The sequence below is a fragment of the Mirounga angustirostris genome, unplaced genomic scaffold (genome assembly GCF_029215605.1).
Source record: "Mirounga angustirostris isolate CCGP_5_RB_7025 unplaced genomic scaffold, mMirAng1.0.hap1 SCAF_12, whole genome shotgun sequence".
Lineage (NCBI taxonomy): Eukaryota > Metazoa > Chordata > Mammalia > Carnivora > Phocidae > Mirounga > Mirounga angustirostris.
The window spans coordinates 18,130,259-18,152,853 of record NW_026991720.1 but is presented as its reverse complement, the minus strand read 5'-3'; the positions used below and the strand labels follow the sequence as shown (position 1 = coordinate 18,152,853).

The 22,595-nt window shown below is 42.4% G+C and overlaps 1 protein-coding gene across 4 annotated transcripts in view; it reads left to right on the top strand.

The window, feature by feature from the left end:
- CALD1 (caldesmon 1) overlaps positions 1-22,595 on the top strand; it is a 182,662-nt gene that overhangs the window by 94,264 nt on the left and 65,803 nt on the right. For 2 of the 4 annotated variants that reach the window (XM_045864229.3, XM_064574929.1), the window contains exon 1: positions 15,288-15,514. The exons of the other annotated variants lie outside the window; for them this stretch is intronic. In XM_045864229.3, the coding sequence (XP_045720185.2) occupies positions 15,462-15,514 (53 nt within the window). In that variant the 5' untranslated portion in view covers positions 15,288-15,461. Of the gene's footprint in view, positions 1-15,287; positions 15,515-22,595 lie in introns of those variants that run through there. 4 annotated transcript variants of the gene reach the window in all.

The following is a 22,595-nucleotide window of genomic DNA, read 5'->3' as shown; positions in this document are numbered from 1 at the left end:
ATAATTTTTTTTTTTAGTATGGGCTCCATGCCTAGAGGGCTTCAACTCATGACCCTGAGATCAAGACCTGAGCTCAGATCAAGAGTTGGGTGCTTAATCGACTGAGCCACCCAGGTGCCCCATAATTCATTTATTTTTAAATAAAATTCTAAATAAGAAAATAAGAATTAGGTGATAATTTTTCCAGGACCCCGTGATCCAGACCATTCCAAAGATTCTCTCCAGACTCAGTTGAAGGTGTTATTGAGAGGCCACTGTTCCCTGAGAGTGCAAGAAGTTTGCCTTTCTGAACACACAGGATTAAAAGGGTCCTTCTGCCATGTAAGGCTGGGAACCTTGGAGAAGTTTTACAAACCAAGAATTCTCTACAAACAAAGAATTTTCATCAAAATCAAATGAAAATGTAATGAAGCCTATCAAATACGTATGTTGAATCTATCTATTCTGCCCATTGGTCTTCTCACTGACCAGCCAGATATAAGAGATCTGCATTGTAGCCTTCATTTGGCCAGGAATGATTCCAGACTATTCCAAGTTCTTAGTCAAGGGAAATCTATCTCAATTGCTTTGAAGTCTTCTAGGGAAGTTCTTGACCCTTATGATCCCAAAGGTTCCTTAGCAGTATTACAAGAAGTACTACTGGAGATGAGACATGAGCATGTTGGAATGATGTATAAGTAGATTTTCATTCATCTGTGAATGAGGTTAAAGAGGAATAATGTGCATACTTTGTGAATATGTTCATCAGTTCTTTTCACTAGTGTGCTGTCTAGTAAGCAATGTTCATCAGCAGTTTCTTAAGAATGTAATTTTAAAGAACTTTGGAGGGGCATCTGGGTGGCTCAGTCGGTTAAGCAGCTGCCTTGGGCTCAGGTCATGATCCCAGGGTCCTGGGATCGAGTCCCACATCGGGCTCCTTGCTCAGCGGGGAGCCTGCTTCTCCCTCTGCCTGCCGCTCCCCCTGCTTGTGTTTTGTCTCTCTCTCTGACAAATAAATAAATAAAATCTTAAAAAATAAAAAAATAAAAAAAATAAAGAACTTTGGAAACATTCATTTATTGTTAAGTTTAATTTGCTGATTATAAATTATAATTATAATCTAATTATAATTAATTATAATAATTATAAGTCATTTTCATGTGTGCAGTTGTTAAACGAGTTTGTGATGTTTTCTTAGCCTAGTGGTAGTCACCAGGTATACTCGATACTCGAACATATTTTCAAAACTGAATTTCTTTTAAAATATTCCAGAGTTTAGGGGCACCTGGGTGGCTCAGTTGGTTAAGCGACTGCCTTCAGCTCAGGTCATGATCCCAGGGTCCTGGGATCGAGTCCCGCATCAGGCTCCCTGCTCTGCGGGGAGCCTGCTTCTCCCTCTCCCACTCCCCCTGCTTGTGTTCCCTCTCTCGCTGTGTCTCTCTCTGTCAAATAAATAAATAAAATCTTTAAAAAAAAAAAATATTCCAGAGTTTATACTGGCTTTTCTTCCAGTCAGTCTAAATTAGTGAGATATGACCTTGCATTTGAGATTAGTACCAATTGACTAAGTTAAAATGTGACAGTTTATTTTCCATTTTAATAACTCCCTACATCACCTACAGTTCCTTTGTTGGAATAAAAATCTTGGTAAAGTACACACCAGCCACTATAAATAGCAACCATGAGCCTGTACATTCAGGAGAGGCTCCAGAGAGGGTATTTTAAACTGCACATTGTTTAGAATAGGAAATTCTTCCAATGTTCATATTTTCCATTGTGGGTGACATGGACGATCCGGTATCACATCTTCACAAGCTTCCACTTTCCTGTACCATTTAGGAATCCAACTGATAAGTTTCCAGAAGATTGCTCACTATGTGCCATTTATTTGCCTAAGGCTGACCTGGTCTTACTGTCCAGTGGGAACTTTGCATAATTAGGGGCTCTCCAAATGAAAGCTGGGTAACTCCCAGAGCTGGCACCAGCAACTAGATAATGAAAGGGTCATTTCTTTCTGGAATTCGTAGCTCTACTGTGCCTACTTAGAATAACAGCAGTCAACCCATTTTTGATTCCCACAGAAAACCTTGCACTGTTGGCAGGTCTTTCTGGGGAACTCAAGAGACTAATGTGGAAAATAACTGGGCAGGAAGTGAACAAATAGAAGAACAGGATGAGATGATGGGTTATCGTGCTGGTTCAAAGACAAGAAACCTCAGCAGGTGTAATGACACTGGCATCTTCCCCGAGGCACTGCTGGCAACTCTACTAGATGTATACCTTTGCCCACTTCTTCCTTGAACAGTCCTTCTGTTTTTCTCATCAACTGTTGTGTAAATCTTGATTTTTTTTAGTGTGGCCCATTTGGGGGATCTAATACCCCTCACCATTTCTCCTCTCTTGATGAAGATGAGAAGCTACTGTTGAGGGGCCTTGGACAAAAACTGTGATCTAGAAAGAGTTGATACCTGTTGCCCTTCCTTCCTGCTGCTCCCCTTTGAAGAGCTCATGACTCTTCCTATCCAACCATGAAAGCCAAATACCCCAAATATGTGTCTGCTTTCTGAGCCAGCATCCTCAGAGTACAACCTGGCTACTCAAAGAGTGTCATGGCTACAGAAGCTCCATGGTTGACAAACCGAACAGAATGAAGTTTATAAAACTCAGGGCTGAGGCAGGATGGACATTCCTAATGCTTTCGTTTCTGAGTGTCTCACATCACAGGAACATAACTATAAATTCTCTCTCATTGTGGCATTTGTCAGAGCTGTGGTAGTGCTGAACTGGGGAGGCATACCGTGCAGAAAGGAGCTGGTTTTCCATGAGAATGCCTCCAAGGTGCAGAATTACTGTTAGGAGACATATTCTGTATCCCATTGGGTTTTATGGTCAGAAATTAAGATTCTCTCTCCTATATTCTCTGAAAAGAGTTTGAAAATCCAAATCACTAGACCCAGACTTGCAAAGGTAACATGTCGAAGAGCACGCAGTCAGTGGCCAGGTCAAATCTGGAAACTATGTCGTTTATTCCAACTCTGGTCCTTGTTCCTCTGCATTTTGCTGTGCCCAATCCATACAACTGTCTCTGACTCCACAAAAATACCTTTTAGATCAAGGATAAAAGAAGACACTGGATAAAACTTTAGCAGACCTGGACTGCCTCACCTGTCAAACAGAACTAACACTCCTCAGGGTGGCTGAGAAAATCAAATGAGATATGAACAGATGCCATAAAAAATATATAGGGCGGTTCACATGACCTATTTTTTTTTTTTTAAGATTTTATTTATTTATTTGAGACAGAGAGAATGAGAGAGACAGAGAGCACACGAGAGGGGGGAGGGTCAGAGGGAGAAGCAGGCTCCCCACCGAGCAGGGAGCCTGATGCGGGACTCAATCCAGGGACTCCAGGATCATGACCTGAGCCGAAGGCAGCCGCTTAACCAACTGAGCCACCCGGGCACCCCACATGACCTATTTATTATGTAGAGGGGCCTGTATGATTCATTAAATCGGATTCACTTCTGTTTCACTCTCTGTTGAGTTGCAAGTTTCATTCTGATCGTATACTGTGTTCCAAAGGAATTTTCATACTTCGTGCTTGGCTATCTTCTGTGATATGACTGGCCCCCAAGCATGCTAGGCTTCCAAAAATCAGACACAGAGAAAATGCTGTAAAATGTTACCTGTCACTCTCCCTAGAGCCCAGCACCCATGGAGAGGGCTTGGGACCTCAACTGCAGATTAGAAAAAGCAAAGCCATTTTATCTGCCCTTTCCCTTAGTTGTGAATTAAGGAGAAAAGTCAAAAGATTTAAATGATGGCTTTAACCCAATCAAAATTAAACCCTGCTATCTGTCGGTCATTTACTTGTCTGGTTTTACAGTTAGCAAATGTCCTCAGGCTCTGCGGGATCCTGTGATCTTCCACACCACTGTCTTTTCCCTCCTGAACCTCTTGTAACTGGTGAACTCTTACTCAGCTGGAAGGCTCAGCTCGACAGTCATCCTCTGGAAAACATCTTCCCAGAGGTCCCTTGTCAAAGTGACTGATTTCCCATCTTGAGTCTCCCATGGCTCTTTAAATGTATATTAATTATTGTCTTATTAACATTAATTAGTTTTATTATTACCATTTTTATTATGACTATTTTATATGTTTATTTGTTCATATGTCTGTTTCCCCCACCAAATTAAGAGCAACTCTAGATTAAAAACTACATCTTACTTTTATTTCCCCAAAGACCAGCCGCAATATGAATAAATGAAGGAGCAAACAGCTACTTCAATTCATATGTGTGCCAAGGCAGAATCTTGCTCACTTTGCCAAGATATTTATAGAGGGGCAGAAATGTTACTGACCTTTGTGATGTTCCCCAAATACACCATCCATATCTTTCTTGGGGTTCCATCTCTCCCTTGCTGAGCCACTGGACTCCCTGTCTTTTCTCTAGAGATAGGAAGAAACTCATCTCATGTATTTCTCTGATTATTAAGTATAACTGGACTACTACCTCATATAATTTTGACCATTATGCTTATTTAGTTGCATCATGGAGGCAAATGATATTGATGTGGTAAGAATCAATTCCTTTTAGTTGGCCAATTTGCTCCAGTACTCAAACCCTTTAGTATTACTTGCAATTAATATTTGCATTGTAACACCAGATAATTATCAAATTATAGGCTCCATACCAAATCCTAAGGAGTCCAACAGTGAACAAACTATATAATCAAAAATTTCTCTAATGGAAGACCAAGTCTGTTGTCTGGAAGATTAACCTTCTTAGTTAATCCCAGGAGGATGGGCAGAAGTAGATGAGGGATAGGGCCAACCTCAGGCTAGCATTTATCAATACTCTTTGTGAAATAAAGAGTGTTTAACATGCAAGTTGAATCTCAAAGTTTAGACTCTAAATAGCAGATTGTTTTCTAGTATTGGGATATAGTGATGAACCAAAAAACAAAAGAATAAAGAAATACATTAAAATTCATTTAACCAAGTTATGGGGGGTTAATTTTATTTTCAGTGAAGTGGAGCATTTTTTGTTCTTATAATACATACACCTCAAAAAGTATGATTTAGAAGAAAGAGGAGGAGGAGTTACAAATAACTATTAGTCAAAACTCTAAGATTCAGATTAATTCAGTTCACATTGACTGTGATACAACACATTCTACATGAAGTACTGAGTTTCTTCATTATAAAAGTATGCCCTTTGGTTAATTTGTTAACATAAAATTTATAATTAGAATACACTTAGTGAATTGAAACACCCAGGACATATAATACCAGAAGTACTATAGCATAGCCTCAGAACTGTATCTTTTAATTTTTAATTTAATTTTTAATTCTTAGATCCACTGAAAAAGAGTCAGAAGGAAAGATAATTTGAAGTTATCCTAGAAAGACACTGAATTCTGAAATACCTAGGAGAATCTCAAATTACATCAGCACTCTCCACTCTGCAACATACTTTAGAAAGCTGGATGCATATTTCAGATCATTGGCTCTCAAATTTAAAATGTTTGTCTGCTATTATTTGTATAAGTATTATCTATTTTTTTTTTCTTTGTTGTCTTCATGAGGTCTTAAAATTAAAAAGCTTTCCAGATGGATTTTGGCTTTTAAATGAGAAAAATGAATATGCTTTTTTAATTAAATGTTTTAACTGAAAAACCTGCCTGGTTCTATTCTATAATTAATGAACAAGAAAAGAGCTCCATTTGCTTTTCCTGCCTTGATCCTAATGATAGTTTGATTTCATTGCTCAATAACTTCAAAGTAAAATAGCATCTTAAAGCTGAAAAGCTTTTCTCCTAGTCTATTTCTAATCTCCTCTCTCAAGCTGCCACCATAAAGGCATCCAAGAATTCTACAAAGACAATTTCTAATAAACTCAATAAATTCAACACATAAGTGTTGAATTACATTAGATCTCCCAGATGTGAGCAAGTGTAAGCTAACTGTAATCTATTGTCTTAGTCACTTGGGGCTGCTATAACAGAACATCATAGACCGGATGGCTTAAACAACAAACATTTATTTCTTGCAGTTCTGGAGGCTGGGAAGTCCAAGATCAAGGTGTCGGTAGATCCATTATCTAGAGAGGGCCCACTTTCTAATTCGCAGTTGGCCGTTTTCTTGTTGTATCCTCATTTGGTGGAGATAGAGATAGAAAAAGCAAGCTGTCATGTGGCTCTTCTTATAAAGGCACTAATCCCATTGTGAGGACTTCACCTTCATGACCTAATTACCTCCCAGAGTCCCCACCTCCTTATACTATCATGCTGGGGGTTAGGATTTCAACATAGGAATTTTTCAAGGATATGCATATTTGATCCAAATCATCTATGTGTTAGCGAGTCTGATCAAAGAATGGGCCAGTAGAAGAGGTTCAAATGAATGCCAAGTCCAAGACCAGGGTTGGCAGTGGCATCTGAGACTATCCAAATGAGATAGACTTTGAATCTCAGGGTTTGTTCAATCTTGTGACATGAGAAATATTCTCTCCACTGAGGGAGGTGTTTCCTTACGTCTCCCCTTGGCTTGGGTAAAATATTCCTCATGACGATTTTACCTCCCTTTGCTCTGATTTCACACTCATGAAGCAGTCTCTGGGGACTCTGAGGCTTCCTGACATTATGGCTTTGGGGAATGGTGGGAATATGAGAGAGCTCTCCAGGCACTGAAGAGGGAGGTCATTCATTCTCTTAATTAATTGACATTAATTAGTGTTCTGATGTACACATTAGTGTCTTGTGAGTCTGGAAGCCAATCAGTCTCCCTGAGACCTATCAACTTTAAGAACTCCCAAAATCCAGTTGGCGGTACAGCAGAGCTTCTAGAACCTATAGTGTACTGGATACTCTGGGAGGACCAGCCAACAGGCCTTATTGTTGCAGTATCTCTACTCCATTGATGTCCCTCTTCAACCGGGAGAGCCAATGACAAGTGTTTGTGGAGCATCTGCTCTCTGCCTGACACTGTTCCAGGCTTTATCAGGTGCAAACGAGGTGTTAGGAAAAATCCCTGCCAGCAAAAAGTTATAATTTATTTGGTGAGAAAAGGTATGTACACATGAACAATGAATACATAAGACTCTGTGTGTATCCATCTATTTCTATCTATAGATAGGAATCATAATCATGTACTGATTGGTGTGATCTGTTAGTTACAAAATAGGACAGTACCTAACAAAGTGTCATTTTTGTAATATAAACAGTAAACACTACACCCTAAGTATCCAAAATAATGGACTATTTTTCTAGCAATAAGAACAAATACGTGTTTTAATCCAGGCCTGACCTCCCCACCCCCCAAAAAAAATCTGGATTTGATTCCAGCTATAAAAGCCATGTGTAAATTTAATATCCAGATGCAGAAAGTGGACACCAGCAAATAAGTTTGTAGCTGTGGAAATATTTAGATACTTTGAACAAGAGTGATACACACTGAGAAATCTGTGGCTTATGAACTAACATGCTTCCTTTGAAGATTTGACCTTTTGTCTTACACTAGAATTATATCCTTAGAGTCCTCGTGATAGTTTCTGAATTTCCTTCCCGTTCAGTTGTATCTATGGATAATAAATTGTACATTCTTTTTTGTTGTTGTTGTTAGGGGTGGGTGGAGGGAGGGAGAGGGAGAGAGAGAATCTTAAGCAGGCTCCACATCCAGCAATCTCACAACCCTGAGATCATGACCTGAGCCAAAATTAAAAGTTGGATGCTTAACCGACTGAGCCACCCGGGCACCCCACAAATTCTACATTCTAAGGCATTTCAGTGTGGCCTAGATTCAGCTTCCTTTGGGTAGAAATCATATCCTTCCTGTATCTACTTCTTTCCTAGAATTATATAAGGTATGTATAATTATTTTCACTGAGACCAAAACCAGGGTTTTATAGATGTGCACTAGCAAGCATTTAGTCAAAGAGCTGTTGTTGGAACCCCGCTATTTCCAAGCACTATTTTATTGTTTTTAAAGATGTATTTCAAGCTGGAGGGCAGAGGAGGGGTTGGAGGCATGGTCCTCTTTAGATAGAAACTTTTCTCTCCAGGGAAAGAGAATAGTCTAGCTGGTCTAAAATCCCAGATTTTAAAAAGAACTTAGAGAGTCGACCTAAATAATTGTTGCCAAAGAGTTTAAACAGAAATGGGGAGCCTCACAGCAAGTTAGCTGGAGGGGCTGACTCATCCATGACAACATAACTATTTTTCAAATGCACGCAAACAGGAGTGGGCTCAAATATTCTCATCTTTCCTCCTGAGATGGCAAAGTATGAAGAAATAGTCACATGTGCGGAGACTTTATACTGGTGGGGCTAGATACTGGTTCTTAAAGAATCACTAGAATTCAGAGAAGCAAAGGGAATTTTAAAAGTCTAGGCAAAAGGAGAAGGAACATCTTTGTTGGGTAAAAGCAGAAAACTTCAGGAAATATCAGGCAAATGGTGGCAAATGCTAATCATCTTTTCACTGAACAAAAGTTCCCTTTATGATAAATGGTAGGGTGCAATGCACTGATTAAAGATGTGTGTTAGACTGCCAGTGGGAATACAACTAGAGGTCAGGATATGCTCAAGGGGAAAAGCCAGCAGTGGAATGCTGGGACTCAGGAATTGGCCTTGGGAAGGAGAGAATGCCCTCCTGTTCACGGAGTGGTAGTATAATAGTGAGGGGACCGGCATACCACCATGAGAAATACAGAAGGATGTCTCACTCCTACACTCCCATCCTGATTCAGCCTAGAACCAAATACACACGATGGTGGCATTGATGGTGATCCCACCCTGGGGGTGGGGGGAGGGGAACAAATGTGGAGGGGGAAAATAGCTCAAAGAAGTAGCTCACAAGAAAGTGGATTGAACACAGATTCAGGAGAATAGCTACCTCCAGGTGGGAAGGGAGAGAATGCTATTCTAAAAGAGCACACAGGGGCACTCAGTTACTTTGAAATCTTTATTTCTCAGCCAGATGGTGAGCACATAGATGTTCATTATGATTTTCCTTATTCCTTTTTGTTTGTCTAAAGGATTTCAGAATAGGGCGCCTGGGTGGCTCAGTTGGTTAAGTGTCTGCCTTCGGCTCAAGTCATGATCTTGGGGTCCTGGGATCGAGTCCCAAGTTGTCGGGCTCCAGGCTCAGTGGGGAGTCTGCTTCTCCCTCTGCCCCTCCACTCCTCTCCCTGCTTGTGTTCGCTCTCTTTCTCAAATAAATACATAAAATCCTTTAAAAAATAAAAATAAAAACAAAAGATTTCAGAATAAAACATAACTTTAAAAAGGTGCAGAAGGCTTATAGCTGTTACCCATGTATCTTCAATCAGAATCTGCCTATGGGTATCAATAGAATCACATTACTAGTAATATACTTCTTGATGCTACCTGTTCATGCAGGATGACCACCCCACCACCAATCTAAAAAAAAAAAAAGTCCTCTCTGATTGTTTCTGGAAGTCTGTCTCACATAAGCTCATGCACCACGTGCAACCTCCCATGGCTCCTTGCTGCTAGGCCCCTATCCCAGTGAGACCCTGGCCCCTGCTCTGCCACCAAGTCATTTCAGAGGAGCCTCCGCTGTCATGCCCTGGGGCCCACCCTGAGACCCTGGGCCTGTGTCAAAGGCACTGTCTGGTGTCCTTGTGCTCCAAACGTTCAAGCTACCAAAGTGGCTTCACATCCCCTCAGCCCTCCAGAATTCCAGAACCATGCTGTGTTCTGGACAGACATAGGGATGGTGACCCTGTCCTCTGCTCTACTACCCTTTGTCACTCAGGCACCAAAGCTTGGTCTAGACTCAGCAAACACGTTGTGGAAACAGCTTCAGCTTCTCTGCACTCCCCCTTTCGTCAGGGCACAGACATGTGGCAATGGGGTTGGGCTAAGGGACCAATTCCAAGGCATGTGATAGCCAACAACTACCCAGACCCCCATGCAAATCACCCCCCCCTTGACCCATGTCACCACTTAGTCACACCCAGATGCATCTCAATTCCAGTGGTGGACACAACAAAGCTTGAGGCCAGGCCACCATTCCCATCACTTATCCTTCCATTTTGACTCAATTACAGAAAAAATAAATCCACTTGGTCGAAGTAATTATTTGCTCATTATGAAGCCACGTGCACTAATTGATTTATGCAGCACATATTCCAGAAGGCCTGCTCTCCACCAGGCACTGTGCTAACTGGAGCAACGAGAGGGTCAGAAAGATGGCTGAGACACAGTATGCCTCTTCAAGGAGCTCACAGCCTACCAAGTGGAGCAAGAAATACATCAGCACATTGTTAGTACAATCTAGAACCTTGAACCCTGCGTTGCCTCAAATACATAGACTTCCCAGGTATTGAAATTCAGGGAGGTGCTCTTTGAAAGATCTTTTTCCTCCCTTTTTGAAATCAGGTGTTGTGTTCCTCAGTTACCGAGACCTTCGACAAGAAAAATACAATACAGAATATCCTGAAAGAGTTGAAAGATGGGCCTCTGAGAACAGTATGAAGCTCTCTCTGTGAGGGTCAAGTAGTAACAACAAAACTAGCCTCACAGTAAATATTGGAAATAGACTGATGGAGCGACAGACCTGGAGAGGAAGGAAAAAAGAAAGTCCTAGATTTAGTACAGAAGTGAATGAACCATCTCTGTAAGAGATGCTATTGTCAATGTGAAAACGATGTTAAGATGTGTTAACAGGAACATGGCAGGCAGCACTGGGCCTTCATTCAGGCTCATTCAGCCTTGATCAAGCCTTTATGATGTCCAATTTTGGTTTCCTGCTTGAAGAGTTGTTATAGTTCAGGCTGATATTAAAAGAATGGAAAATAGGCACTGGCATCTAGCCTAGAAAGGACGAGCTACGGGATGATTTAATACCTGTGGCCCTGATAGAGATAAGTGGATTTCTATTTCAGCAACAGGAAGTGTAGTTCAGTAACAGAATAAATTGAGCATAAGAGCGATTAAACACCGGGGCCTTGATCACAGGATGTCATCTTTGAAGTATAGTTCTTCAGTCCTGCTGCTTGCAGAGTACTGTTCACTTTCTATCTTGCATTGGAATTGTTGCACGCATATCTTACCTTCCTTTGGGGCTGACCTTCTCATCTTTGGATCCCCTACCTACAGCAGGTCCCTAGGTGACTGGCTCGTAGTAAATATTCAAATGGTGTTAAGTGTGGAGGGGCAAGGGGGGAACCTGTTGGGACAAACTACATGGCCACCATTATAAGGGAGGTAAGAGAGTGTAGCGCCTAAGACCTGTTACAGGCCTACGGACAAATCATGCAAAGAATAGTTCAGAGAATTGTGTCAGCAAAGGCCACAAGGATACTAGTGAAGGACAGGTTGTTGCACGGAAAGAGTATGGTGAGGGATAAACGATGACTTTCCATAGCAGTCCTCCAGCCCCAGCCAGCCCACCACAGATCCCTAAAGGAAGACAAAACCGGAACTAGGAAAGCATTAACAAAGATACAGTGGGGCAGGAGAGGCAAGGAAAAGACACTACTGGAAGGTAGAAAGCAGAAGAAAGAAGGGGCATCTGTAATTTCTGCAATGGGACCTGGATAAAGGGAGGAGGATTTCATGGGAAGATTTCTTAGGAGGACGCATTAAAATGCACTATCACCAGCCAATACAAAGCAGTATCATTCAAGTGCACAAGTTCAGTGCTGTGGGGGTAGTGAGATGCCATGAGCTGTAGAGGGCAGACTACAAGGGGCCTGTGGAAAGTAGGAAAGAGGGTCTGCTTGCAGATATGTAGTTGACCCCTTCCCTTCCATTCCTATCCACCCCTTGATGAGTAGCTGTCTAGGTAAGATGTTACATCTTGCAATGAAGCAAATGCCTCATTCTAAGGATAGAGAGTCTGAATTTCTTTATAAGAAAATATTTTTCAGGAGGCTTTTTAAAAACTCCCTTTAAAATATTGAACTGTTGCCTCTCAAGTGCATAGATGTCTTTGGGGTTTAAGTTTCTGTAGGAAGTAAGTGGCTGTTTGTATGCGTGTGCGTGTATGTGTGGGTGTGTGTGTGTCTCTCTAAAATGCATTAGGCCAGTACACAGGCGCTTCCCACATGCCTCTCTTTTCCCTAGGGAATTGTTCCAAGGTAGAAGCTGTTCTCAAACAACCATTGCAGACTATAAAGTCTGGAACAGATCATGTGGTCCAGTCTCCTACCTCCATGAAGTTACTTTTTTAAATCATATTTTATTAATAAAGAACCACCCTGTGGTAGGAGCTATTCCCTTCTATCGCACTGACCTCCTTCACATCTTCTCAGCACAATATCTCTTTGATTAAAAAATTAAAGTATCCAGAAATGAAGGATGCTGTGAGTGATTTGAGACTGGCCCAGACTTCCATTTTCCCTACTAAAAGAGTCCTGAAATGTCCTACGTGTGATCCCCGCTATCTTGCTGAAGGATGGATGATTGCCTCAGTTGTTCATGGTGCCAGTTCTGGAAGCTGGACGCCGAGTACCCCTGTCTGTGCTACAGGGTGAAAGCACATATGTCTGCTGGTCTCTGCAGGAACACAGCGCTGTTCACAAATGAATCTTTGGTATGTTCTTCCTAATTTCTCTCTTCTTTCCTCTCCAGCCCTGGCTAGCCGGACCCCAGAGGGCTACCTGGAAGTTGCTGTCTACTCCAGCCCTGCTCTTAGCTCATGATTCACTTCTCTCCCCGCCTCTCAAATGCATCCAGTCTCCCTTTCGTGGGCCTTTGTGTTCTTCCTATTCCCCACTGGTGTCTGACCCAGGTCCAAAACGCACTTCTCTCTTCACTGTCATCATGTCAGTATCCTACTAAGTAGCATGAGTTATGACACCTGCTAGTTTTACTATCACAAACTGAAGACAGACAGCTACTTCCCAGATGCATTCCATTAATAACAAGGGGCCAACAAAGAGTGTGCATGATTTCCCTCTTCTTATCTTTACAGCCAGGAAAAGAGCTTTGTGGATAGCCTTTATACAGCTTGCCATTAGCATACTTTTAGTATATAATGTCAGCATATCAGGAAGATTTCTAAATTCTTGCTCTCCTCCATGGACGGTAAGCTGTGTGTGTGTGTGTTGTGAGAGAGAGAGAGAGGACTGGCCTGGAAGAATCACAGAATTTTTTCTAAGCTACTCCATTTTATGAGCTTGTTTCAAATATACCAAAACTATACTTGCCACCTCAAAACTGCAGTGTATTGGGAGGAGGGGGACATCAGGAGTTGAGACGAATTCCCAAGGGCAAATGAGTCCCATAATCAAATATATTCGTTTCCTATCACTGCTGGAACAACCACAAACTTGGTGGCTCAAACAGCACAAACTGATTCTCCACCACGCTAGAGGTTCGAAGTCCAACACAGGCCTCACTGGGCTAAAAATCAAGGCGTGGGCAGGGCTCCATTCTTCTGGAGGCTCTAGGGGCGAATCCATTTCCTTGCCTTTCCAGCTTCTAGAGGCTGGCCTCAACCTTGGACTCTCGGCCGCCTTCCTCCATCTTCATCGCCAACAATGTGCATCTCCCTAACCAGTCCTCTTTAGTCACATCTCTCCCTGACCACAGCCAGAGACGGTTCTCTGACTTTAAAGACCCATGTGATTAGATTGGGCACATCTGGAAAATCCAGGATAATCTCCATCTCAATGCCTGTAACTTAATTACATCGGCAGAGTCCCTTCTTGCCATGTACTTTTCATAAATTCTGGAGATTAGGACATGGATGTCTTTGAAAGGAGCATTATTCTGCCTGCCACAGCAAAATACTGAATTTTTTGAAGGGAAAAAAATTAAATGGGCAAACTTGGTGGAAAGGGGAATAGCAAAATGCCTCAGTACATGTTTCTATCTCAGCTCTGGAACAATCAACTCAAGCCAAGTCAGTGAGTTTTCTATTAAGGCCTTTTGTATGAAGGCAGACATAGCTCTGTTTTTATGAGTGGTTCACGCACTTTATATAGTCAACATATGTTGAGTGATGATATGTATAATCAAAGAGATATTTAAATGTGTATGTATCATGATATATGGAGATAACTTTGAAATTCACTAAACTATATTTACTCTAGAAACCATGACTTTGATGACAGCATAGTATTTAAGCAGGAAAACCACCCAAATTTTCCAGGGACTTGAAATGGCAAGAGCATGGAATCTAACGGCATTAAACTCCTTTAAGCTGAGCACAAGAGCCCCTCCTGCGGCTCTCCTCCACGGCGTCGGGTGACCTGTTCAAACGCTCTGTGCTTCTGAGCCCTTGTTTGTGACAAGAAACATCTCCAAGATGTTTTTCATGCTGTGAAGGGGCTCTCAATGTATGTAGCTGATTGCTTCTCCCGCTGTTTACCCAAAGAATCATCTCAGCCCTCTGTTGTGGAGATCTGACTTGTTCTGCTCATCTGACAGAAAGCCTGTCCCATAAGTATCCGCCTTCCCCAGCACCAGTCTGTCCATTGCCTGTTGGAGATGAAGAAACGCTCGTCACTCAAGCCCAGATGGAGAGTCGTCCGTCTCCAGATGGAATCAACACCACCCCCTCCTCAGGGGCTGGGCTTTGGTTGCTTCCCAAACTGTTGCTGACCAGGCTCCCTTGCCTGGCTTGGCTGATGAGATCACCACACCAGAGTGCCCTGGGTACAGACCAGGCCGGCTGTCGCAACATGTTCCTAGGCAGGCTGTTGCCCTCATTTTACTGAGGAGCGTGAGCACCGAACACCCCGTATGATCCAGCAGTTCACTGACAGGGCCGTCTCTCTTCTCCCCTTTGCCTTTGGTTTGCATTTTTATATCCTGCATCCATCTTTCCCTGGATAAAAGGCATAAGAGGGGTTTCTCAGATTTGATTTCTCAGTGGGAACTGTTTGCTTTGGAAAGCACCTACACCGATGCTAATTGAGAACAGAGCTCAGAATGAGGGCCTGAGAACTGCACCCCTGTGAACTTTTTGGTGGGCTGATTTCTACTGATCTCTTCTGCATTGGAATGTGCAGGCAAGTGATACCATGATCAACTATTTTCCAAAAGGCTGAGCACATTGATCAGTGTCCTTTCCTTTGACTAGTTCTCTACCTTGGAATAATTATTTGTAATTAATCATAAAGGTCTTCATCATGAAAGCTACTGAGAATCCTGGCCCCTACTACCCAGTAATAACAGTCTGGAAATCTCCAAGTAATCTGTGCCCTTTACAGTCTAAACAGGATGGGCCTCTATTAGAGAGATTACAGTAAAAAATAACAATCGGCTCTCTGATGATCCTATGTGGAGGGAAAGGGTGGGGAGGAGTAGATTTGGCAGAGGACAAGCCCAGACTTTCGTCACAGGGACAGACCAAAGTGTTAACACAAAGGGAGAACACGGGAGCATCCTGCACCCTACATTTCAGCCACAGAAAATATGGCACCTCCGGGCGGCCGACCCACGCCCTGACCGCCGGGAGGGTCTCAGCACCTCCAGCAACCCGCTGCCCCTTCCAGCTGCGGACATGCTCGGGGGATCGGGATTGCAGGGAAGACGCAGCTTGGCCGCGCTCTCCCAGTGAGTGCTCATTTTGTCTCTTCGGTTTACATTTTTCTTTCTTTCTTTCTTCTTCTTCTTCTTTTTTTTAATGAAGGAATTGTTTAAAAAAAGAAGAAAAAGGAAAGGAAAGGAAAAAATTTAATTGTGGGAGGGGAGAGGAGAAATCAGGAGGCAAAGGCAGGCGGGCAGTATGTAAATTTCAGACCTGTATGAAACTTTCTGGTCTAAACTTTATGGTGGTTCTAATTGGTTTTCCTCATTGCCATTTTTATGGTGGCTTGTAGACCCTTTGCAGGGGTTTATGCCTAGGCACAGGGTTTCTCTACTGCAAATACTGATCCACCAAGTATTGTGTTTCTAAAGATCTGCTGTTAATTTAGACCTGAGCCCTTTGCTCAGAATGATCCATTTGCAGGAATCAGAGATTTTGGCTAAAGCACACATTGCCCAATCCTTAAAGTCAACCGCCCAAAGCCCTTAATATACTGACCATCTGACTGTGACCAAACAAGATTGAGAGCACATGCAATTGATCAGGGAATTGTTCAGATAACAGACTCCAAGGTTTAGGATCATGAAACCCTGGAATGTTAAAGCTACAAGGGGCCTCTAGGATTGTTTGCTGCGATGTTCTCATTCTACAGACAAGGAGGTGAAACCCAGAGGGGTAACTCAACTTACTCAAAGCCAGACAGCAGTCAGTAACGAAGCCAGTGTCTTTGTAGTCGCAGGCAAGAGCCCTTTTCATGCTGGTGTTTATGAGGTTTGGAAAACTGACTGGGTCTTGGGAAAAGGTACCGCACAAGAGTGAGAATACCAAATGGCATTTCAGTAAATCTTTCTCATTTTTGAGAGTTTTGGCACCGATTCAGCATGACAATTGTTCCAGTTGTTCCAGCATTTGTGCAACAGTTAATCAAATAAACAGAGGGACTCAGTGGGGTCCTAAAAACGAGACCTACCTCCACCACATTAGCAGATCTCTTGGATCACCCCTTTCTGTAAGTGTGATCACTCAAGTGTGAGAGCTCCAACGGGTTTTAGAGGTTATCTGTATAGGCCAGTGGTTATCAAACTAGTTGTTTTGGGTTTTTTGTTTGTTTGCTTTTTAGCAAATCTATTGTTACAAGGAATTCTGTTACATAAAGGAGATGTCCTGGTTGAATGGGTGGGTTTGGATCTAGAGCTCCTCACCCCTATGACACTCCCAAATCATGCCCCATTGCTTACCTCCGTTCCACTCCCTATCTTTTCCCCACCCCACCCCACTCTGCCCACTCCACCAAAACTTCCTCGGAATCCTGGATCTCCATGGAACTGTTTGGAAACTGCTGGTCTTGTTTAATTCCTTTATTTCAGTTGAGGAAAGTAATGCACACAGGGAAGGGTCTGCCCAGTGTTACACAGCTGGCCAACAACAGAGCCTGGGATGCTGGGAAAGAGCCCCGGCTGTGTGTCTGCACACACACGAATGTCCTGTGTTTCTCTCTCAACCCCCAGGTTCTGGCTTTTCCCACTCCATCATGCCTTTGGTTCTGTCAATTTACTTTCTCCATATCTCTCTCACTCTTCATTCACTCCATCATTTCCTGAATTTCAACAGTTACTGCCTCTCACATGGACGATTATAATTGCCTCTCATCTCATCCTGGCCTCAGTCTCTCTCCCTTTCTGATCCTGTCCGCTCCCCCCTCCTCCATCCCCTTTGAGGATGGAACCCCTTATCCTTAATGTTGCATTCAAAGTTCTCTACATTCTGGGGTGCCTGGGTGGCTCAGTCAGTTAAGCATCTGCCTTTGGCTCAGGTCATGATCTCAGGCTCCTGGGATCAAGCCCCGCGTGGGGCTCTCTGCTGAGCGGAGAGCCTGCTTCTCCCTCTCCCTCTGCCTGCCGCTTTTCCTACTTGTGCTCTCTCTCACTCTGTCAAATAAATAAATAAAGGCTTAAAAAAAAAAGGTCTCTACAATCTGCCTCAGTATCCCTTGTCATTTTGACCTGTCCCTGCTGCAGCTGAGTCAGACCACTCACTGTTCCCCAAATTCATTGGGTGCAGGCCACCTCCATGCCTTGGTTCACTCTGTTCCCTACACGGGAACACTCCGTGTGCCTCAGTCCCCTCATCTGGAATAAAGGCCTTAAACAAGATTAGGGTTTCCTGAACTATTCCATGGAAATGTGGGATTCCAGCGAAGTTTTAGATGGGGTAGGGTGAGGTGGGGTGGAGAAGCGATGGGAGTGGGGTGGGGATGAGGAGGTCTACCTCACCTGCTTCTGACTACTTCCCTCCTGTCCTTCAAGGCCCCAGTCAAATAGTACCTTCCTCCACAAACCTTCCTCAGTTCTGTTTTCTCTCTATGCTAGTAAGTTATGTCCAGCCTTCTATGATTAGCCTTGTACTAAAATTACGGGTGAGCATGGCTGTCCTCCCCAATTTATTTACGGGCTGGAACTATTTAGATCTTTGAATCTTCAGGTTCCAGTGTGGTGCTGATGCAAAAGAAAATCTTTAAATGTCCTATTATTGGGTAAACCAAACTCAGTTTATCCAAGTTCACACTTCTCGTTTGATTCCTTTGAACACAGGAAGCTTCTGCACTTTTTGCTTTAGGAGAAGTAGTAGGTTAGATGCCTAAACAGGTGCCCAATGGAATGATTTCTAAATCCCTTTACATTTGCATCAGATAATTTATCTGAGTTTCATTGCCTACAGAGCAAATACAGAACAAGTGTGTTTTGTTTTGTTTTGTTTTTTAATGAGGCACATTGAAATTCCCGAATGCCAAGACCTGCACAGAGCCATGTTATCTTCGGGGCAGGTGTGAATGGCCTCTCAGTTCTTTGGATTTCAAGGTGCTGTGTAATCTATTCCTGGTGAGATTATTGAGAGATACTGTCACTTGCAATCTAATATTTTTACTGCTACTTTTCTCATTTTCCCAAAGCCCTCATGAAGTCTCCTTAAGTCAGAATTTCACGTTTCTTGTAAATATCCATGCTTTAGTCCATTAAGAGTTATGTTTCTCATAAAGAAGTATGCTTTTATATATCCTGATGATGAAAAAGTTTTGTTCTTACGTCACATTTTGTAACAAATGTGGAAGGGGATATAAAGTTTAAAACCGTGGAATCCAAAAAGCATAAGAAATTATATAGGAAATGAGTCTCACTTTATGCTGCTTCTCACGTGCCTCCCAGCCCATCAAAAATGGCTTTGCAGAGGCAGGTCCAGCTGCAGCAAGAGGACTGGGGTCAGGGGAGGTGCTCCTCTGCCATCTGGAGGCTCATTTGCTCCTGGCATTCCTAACTGGAATGATGAGGATGCATTTTTCCCATGGAAACGCAGCCTTGCTTCTCAGTATTAGCTTCAGATACATCTTGGGCTTAAAAAGGTGGTTGTGGGCTGGCCTGAGTTCCCAACTGCCATGTATAATGATGTTTGAAGTTCCAAAAACCAATTTGCAAATTAAGGTTTGGAAACAAGCTTTTCGTAAATGTAGGACTGCTTGGATTCATTTCCAAGCCTAATTGAATTTTTAAGAGGAGCCTTTAAAAATCTGTAAACCTGACTCATTTCCATGCATTCATTCAACAAATATTCATTGAAGGTTTTCTATGCCAGTTAGTGGTGCTGGACTAAGCGCTAAGAACATAAAAAAGGACAAAACACAGGTTCTGGCTTCACAATGATCTAGTCTTTTAACCTCTCACCCGCTGCAGGACTGTAGGAAACTTTTCTCAGCCCTCCCGCCCCACACAACGCACGAATTCCCTGGTCCGCTCAGGGCTGTGGCTACTGGCAGAGCAATCTGGCCACCTGACCAGTGTTAGCTATGTTAGTGTTTTCCTCTTTCCTTTTTTCTTCTGACTTTCTGAAAGAAATACAAGTTTCTTTTAACTTATACCTAAGGTAACTTAAGTACAATAAACTTAAGTTCGTTTTGTGACTCAGTATCATATGTATATACACACACATAAATGTATTTGAAACAAATAGTTTATAGAACAGTGCGCACTCTTACTATGTACAATGCCCTTGGATGTTTCTTTTTTTTTTTTAAGATTGATTTATTTATTTGAGAGAGAGTGAGTTGGGGGACGGGCAGAGGGAGAGAGAGAGAGAGAATCTCAAGCAGACTGCACACTGAGTGTGGAGCCCGAGGTCGGCCTCAGTCTCAGGACTCTGAGATCACAACCTGAGCCAAAATCAAGAGTCAGATGCTTAACCGACTGAGCCACCCAGGTGACTGTATATTTCTCTTTTCTTTTAAGTTGTACTGCAGATTTCTATTGTTTTCAACTTTATTGAAAGTTGAATCTTGGCATAATTGGCAGATAAGGTTGTAATCTTTTTTTTTTTTAAAGATTTTATTTATTTATTTGACAGAGACAGAGATAGCGAGAGCAGGAACACAAGCAGCGGGAGTGGGAGAGGGAGAGCAGGCTTCCCGCCGAGGAGGGAACCCGATGTGGGACTCGATCCCAGGACCCTGGGATCATGACCTGAGCCGAAGGCAGTCGCTTAACGACTGAGCCACCCAGGCGCCCTAAAGTTGTAATATCTTTAAAGTGTACAGCGTGGTGATTTGATAGACATATACATCGTAAAAGATTCCCCCCATCAAGTGAGTTAACATGTGCGTCACCTCCCATATTTACCTTTTTTTTTCTTCTTTCTTTTTTGGTGAGAATAGTTAAGTTCTACTTTCTCAGCAAATTTCGGTTCTACAATACAGTATTATCTGCTATAGTCACCATGTTATAGGTTAGATCCTCAGACCTTATTCATCTTATAATATAACTGAAAGTGTGTACCCTTTTACCAGCCTCTCCCTATTTCCCCCACCATCCAACCCCTGGCAACCACCATTCTAGTTTGACCTGTTTTTTCTCTCTAATTCCACGTATAAGTGATTCCATACAATATTTGTTTTCCTCTGTCTGGTTTATTTCACTCAGCATAATGCCTTCCAGGCTCATCCATGTTGTTGCAAAGGGCAAGATTTCCTTCCTTTTTAAGGCTGAATAATACTCTTATATCACATTTTCCTTATCCATTCCTCCATCAACAGACATTTAGGTTGTTTCCATACCTTCACTATTGTGAATGATGCTCCGGTGAACACGAGAGCGCACCTCTTTTCAAGATAGTGACTGAGTTTCCTGCCTTCTAATATTTTCTGTACTTCTTAATTTCCTTTAAAAATGCTGGTCATGACCCATTAAATAGATTTCAGAAGCTGCAAATGTCACAAACTGAAGTTCGAAAACCACTGAACTTACCATGTGGTCTTGGTATGGCTGGCTGCCTTCGGAGCAGCTTAGGAAGCTCTGTCAGCCTACTGGCCACCCGGCTGCCTGCCACAGGAGTCAGCCCGGAGGCTCACGGAGGGGCTTCTCAGAGGGGGATCAGAGGGTCTGGGTTCAGGTCTGGCTCCTTCAGTGACCAGCACTGTGATCTCAGGGAAGCTGCTGCAGGTTTGCTGCCAACGCGACCATAAAATGGAGACGGTCATGCTTGCTGTGTGTGACTTGCAGGATGGCAAGGCAATCCAGTACAGTGACGTGCATTAAAGTATACGGAAAATATTAAGTACAAAGTAAATGCAAGTTATTGTTGAGTAGCCTTGTTTTTCCCAATTAAAATTTAATATCAGAGGAACAACTTGGAGGGACCATTTGTTCTTTCTAGACTTGGAGAAAGATCCTTGCCTGGACTATTAATATTATGCAGTTTCATAAATGAAAATCTCAGAGCGGCATTTGTGATGTTGTAACTAGGTTTGTATTTAGGAACTCAGCTGGGTCATCCTCCCTCCTCTGCCATTAAATACTTTTTTCTTGTTACAAAACCAAGGAAGCAGCTGGTGGTCAGTGAGCTTTTAACTCATGAGCCCATTTATGGGTTTTGCCTGATAGGGTCGGATCCAGCCTGCCGGATTTATAAACACTAATTTCTACTGTTTTTAAGACTGCTTTTTTTGTTTTTTATTAAAAACAACAGACATTAAACAAAAGTAACCAACAAAGGAGATAATTTTCTTTTAGAGAAAATATGGTACTTTTCTCATTGATCTTTCCCTTTTTCTTTATAACTTTATTGTAAACCTCATCTCACACAGACATTGATTAGAATATATCTGTTAAGTCTTGATATTCCTGTTTAGAGCCTGGTATTCTAGTCTGATATTTTCTATGCTGGTGAATTCCTCTTAGTTGCCTCTTACATGCTGGCTCATCCTGCCCCATTAGCTGTCCATTTCTTTTCTTTACCTCTCCATGACTGCTTTCTGATCCTTACAAGGAATCTCTACACTCACTTTTTCTAGAATTCAATTCTCCAAAATACCCTTTCACTTCGTACGTAACAGAGGGAAAATAAAATAGTAATATGATGAAGACTATATTCACTCCAAAGAGAAGGAAATAAATTTGACACTTTTACTCTCTAAAGAGTGAAAACGTTCTTTACACAGATCAGCAATAAGCCACAGCTCCTAATTACCCTGTGTTTTCCAGAGAAAAAAATACATAAAGTGCATAAAATTTAAGCAACTTTTTAAAGCTAGCTTTAAGCTAATATCATGACCTTTGTAGCTTCTTTATAAATACTCCCCAGAGCATGTAATAAATTGGTGTGATATGCTTAAGCACTGAATTGAAAAAGATGTGTTCACACAACATTTTAATGAACAGGTGAGGATTGGGGCTATATGCTGAGGCATACTAAACCTTTGGAGAAGAAGGGATGGCTTTAAAGAGGAACCTGTTGCTCACCTCTGCCATCTGGCAGCTAAATTTTCTGGAGCGAAGCGCCACTGCTGGTTAGGGAAGGGGTCTCAGCACTCCTTCTACTGGGCAGACCCAGCTTGCACGGCGCAAATTCTTGACAGATGAGAAATTACGAGCCAGATATCCTGACTCCCATATCTGTGTTTAGACCTTACTCATTACCAAGTGTGTGACCTTGAGCAGGCCCCTTAGTTTCACTATGTCTAAGTTTCTTCATCTGTTAAAAAAAAACAGGATATATAATATGTGCCTTGCAGGCTTAGTGAAAAGTAAAAGAACCAGCTATGCAAACTCCCTTCCTTCTGGGCAC